At 48.3% G+C, this 2544-nt stretch overlaps 1 protein-coding gene across 1 annotated transcript; it reads right to left on the reverse strand.

Annotated features, from left to right (window-relative positions):
• Positions 1-572: 572 nt before the first annotated feature.
• Positions 573-2443, reverse strand: DICSQDRAFT_130619 (uncharacterized protein; the record flags this gene model as incomplete). Its single annotated transcript, XM_007371819.1, has 3 exons — positions 573-596; positions 747-1994; positions 2045-2443. 3 exons carry the CDS (start codon positions 2441-2443, stop codon positions 573-575), a joined length of 1671 nt encoding a protein of 556 aa, XP_007371881.1.
• Positions 2444-2544: the final 101 nt, after the last annotated feature.

The raw sequence follows: 2544 nt of genomic DNA on the forward strand, positions 1-2544 counted from the left end.
GATAAGATAAGGATAAGGGCGGACTATCTTATCTAAGCGCTATACGCGCTTAGAATTGCGATAAGATTAAGTCCGATCGGTGATTAGTAAGTAAGTAATCATGATGACATAGTCCGACCGGACTTAGTCATTATCGGAACAAAGCTCCGGCCGCGTTCGGCACCGTAAGCATAATTGACCTTATCTCCTGTGCCGTCGGATAGACAGACGGCAAAGAGATAAGCACTTCCCGAAAGGGATGCACTAAGCAGAGTCCTGATGAGCTATAAAAGGCGAAACGGGACGGGACGTTGTAGCACACAACGCCCCCGTTGACTCAGCTCGCCTAACCCACCCTCAACCCTAACCGGTCGATCTCACCTCGCTTCGCTCGGTTTCGATCTCCCTCCCTAACCCTAGCTACTCTCATTGTCCTCCGTTAAACATTAAACAAACTCGCACCTAACTAACAAAAACCCTATAGCTTTCACCTGTCTTTCATTAACAACAACTAGTAACACTACACCTCCCACCTAACAACTCTTGCAACACATCACTAAAATTAATTCTGTACAAAATTCAACCACTTCAATTCACATATCAACTATCACCATCTTCTATCATACAATAACACAGTAACAATTACAACTAATCTACTTTTGCCTACTTAACAAATACTCTGCAACTAATATAAACACCTTGCACATGTTAGTAAACTTCTCCCTAATAACCTGCCCTGAAACCACTTCAAACGACATATCACACACCCATTGCCTATACTCCAAATCATCCCCCCACCTCATCCCAATTCTACCTTCAAGCCACTTCCGAAGTCCATCATCCATATACATAGCCCAAACCAACGGCGCCACCATATCATCATGTTCCTTCAGACACCCTTTGTCTTTCCCCACCTTCGCTCGATGCACCCGGTCATGGAAGAAAGGTATGTGGCACTTGTAGCACACATACGTTCCCTTCACATACTGGATTTTCGACCTCCAATCCAAATAGTCCCCACTCCGGTGCTTCTTACCATTCGTCTGCTTTAGAAGCTCCACCATCACCGGACAGTGCATAACCGCATGCTTTTCAGCCCGCTGCTCAGGTCGCAACAGCTGGCATACAGAGCACCGGCCCTCAAACACACGAATCGCCCTCCACATCCTATCCACCTCCTCCTTGTCCTCCATATCCACCACCTCTCGTGCCTTCTTCGACACCTGCATAGGTCCATCAAATGCAGTTCCAGCTGATAGAGTAGCTCCACTAAAGGTGTTGACAGGTGTTGTCGAAGACAGTGATAGGAATGATGGAGCACGAGCACGGCCTTTCGCAACAAGCACAGGGGATAGAACCGGCTCTACTGGAATCAGGTTCGGGGAGAGAGTCTTCGCCTTCTGAAGTTTTCCATCTGGGCCCATCCAAGCAGCTGGATACGTATAGTCTGCGGGTGCATGCTTCATGCATGATGGGCATAGCCAATCGTACGGATTGAGGATGCAGCGATGTTCAACTCCATCAAGGAATTTACAGAACACTGATCGCCAGCAGCGGAGGTGCGGATTCTTGATCAAAGGCTCCAGCTCAGCTCTACCAACATGTCTGTCAGCAGCAGAGGGGATAGGGACTGTGTCGCCAAGAGAGAAGACCACAATGCTAGCTCTGTTGCCATCGCGGCCACCACGCCCAGCCATCTGCAGGAAGTCGACAACACCACGAGGAGAGCCAACTAGAAAGACATCCTGAACATGAGGATAGTCATTTCCAGGACCAAAGGCATCTGTAGCCACCATAACTGGATGGTGACCAGACAGCCATCGCTGGGTCATAGCTTCTCTCTGAGCATCTGATATAGTGTCATCAGAGCTACCTCGGTAGAAGTCGCAGCCAAGCTCCCGTGCTAGCCGTGTGCCATGAGCTAGTCTTTGAACAAAGACAAGTGCACGAAGGTGAGGCGAGTTTTTGTAGGAGTTGACTTTGCTAGTGATGCGATTGGTGATCTTATCGAGACTCTTCAAAGAATATTAGAAGATTATAAATGCTAGCTAAAAATATAACGTACCTCGGCGAAGCTCTCATAAGGAACTGGAGTTTGAAAGCAAAGCTCAGGACGATTGGAAGAAGCTCGAATGATGTCAGTTAGGAGGCCTTTAGCCAGATTGGCCTGAGAGCGAAGATCGGATATAGAACTAGGAGCAATGGTGGCAGAGAGTAAGACCATCTGAACACGATGCTCTCGAAGCTCCTTGACATGATTCATAACATCACGGTAGGTGGATTCAGTGAGCAGAAGATGAGCTTCATCAACCACTAGACGGTTGAGCTGAAAGTCCGAACGAAGCTCAGCAACGGCACGTCGCCAATAGGAGCGGACAGTGGCATCGAGGGAGGCAAGAATGATAGGAGTTTGGCCAGTGATGGTAGGATTGTCACGACTGAAGACCTCGAAAGGAATGTTCATAGCTCGAAGTCGACGAGACCAGTCGATCAGGAGAGACTTGAGCGGACAAAGAACTGCTGTGATCTTGTTCTTCTCCAGGCTAGCCACTGTGGCGATAATTG

This window comes from Dichomitus squalens (genome assembly GCF_000275845.1).
Source record: "Dichomitus squalens LYAD-421 SS1 unplaced genomic scaffold DICSQscaffold_326, whole genome shotgun sequence".
In the NCBI taxonomy this organism is placed as follows: Eukaryota; Fungi; Basidiomycota; class Agaricomycetes; order Polyporales; family Polyporaceae; genus Dichomitus; species Dichomitus squalens.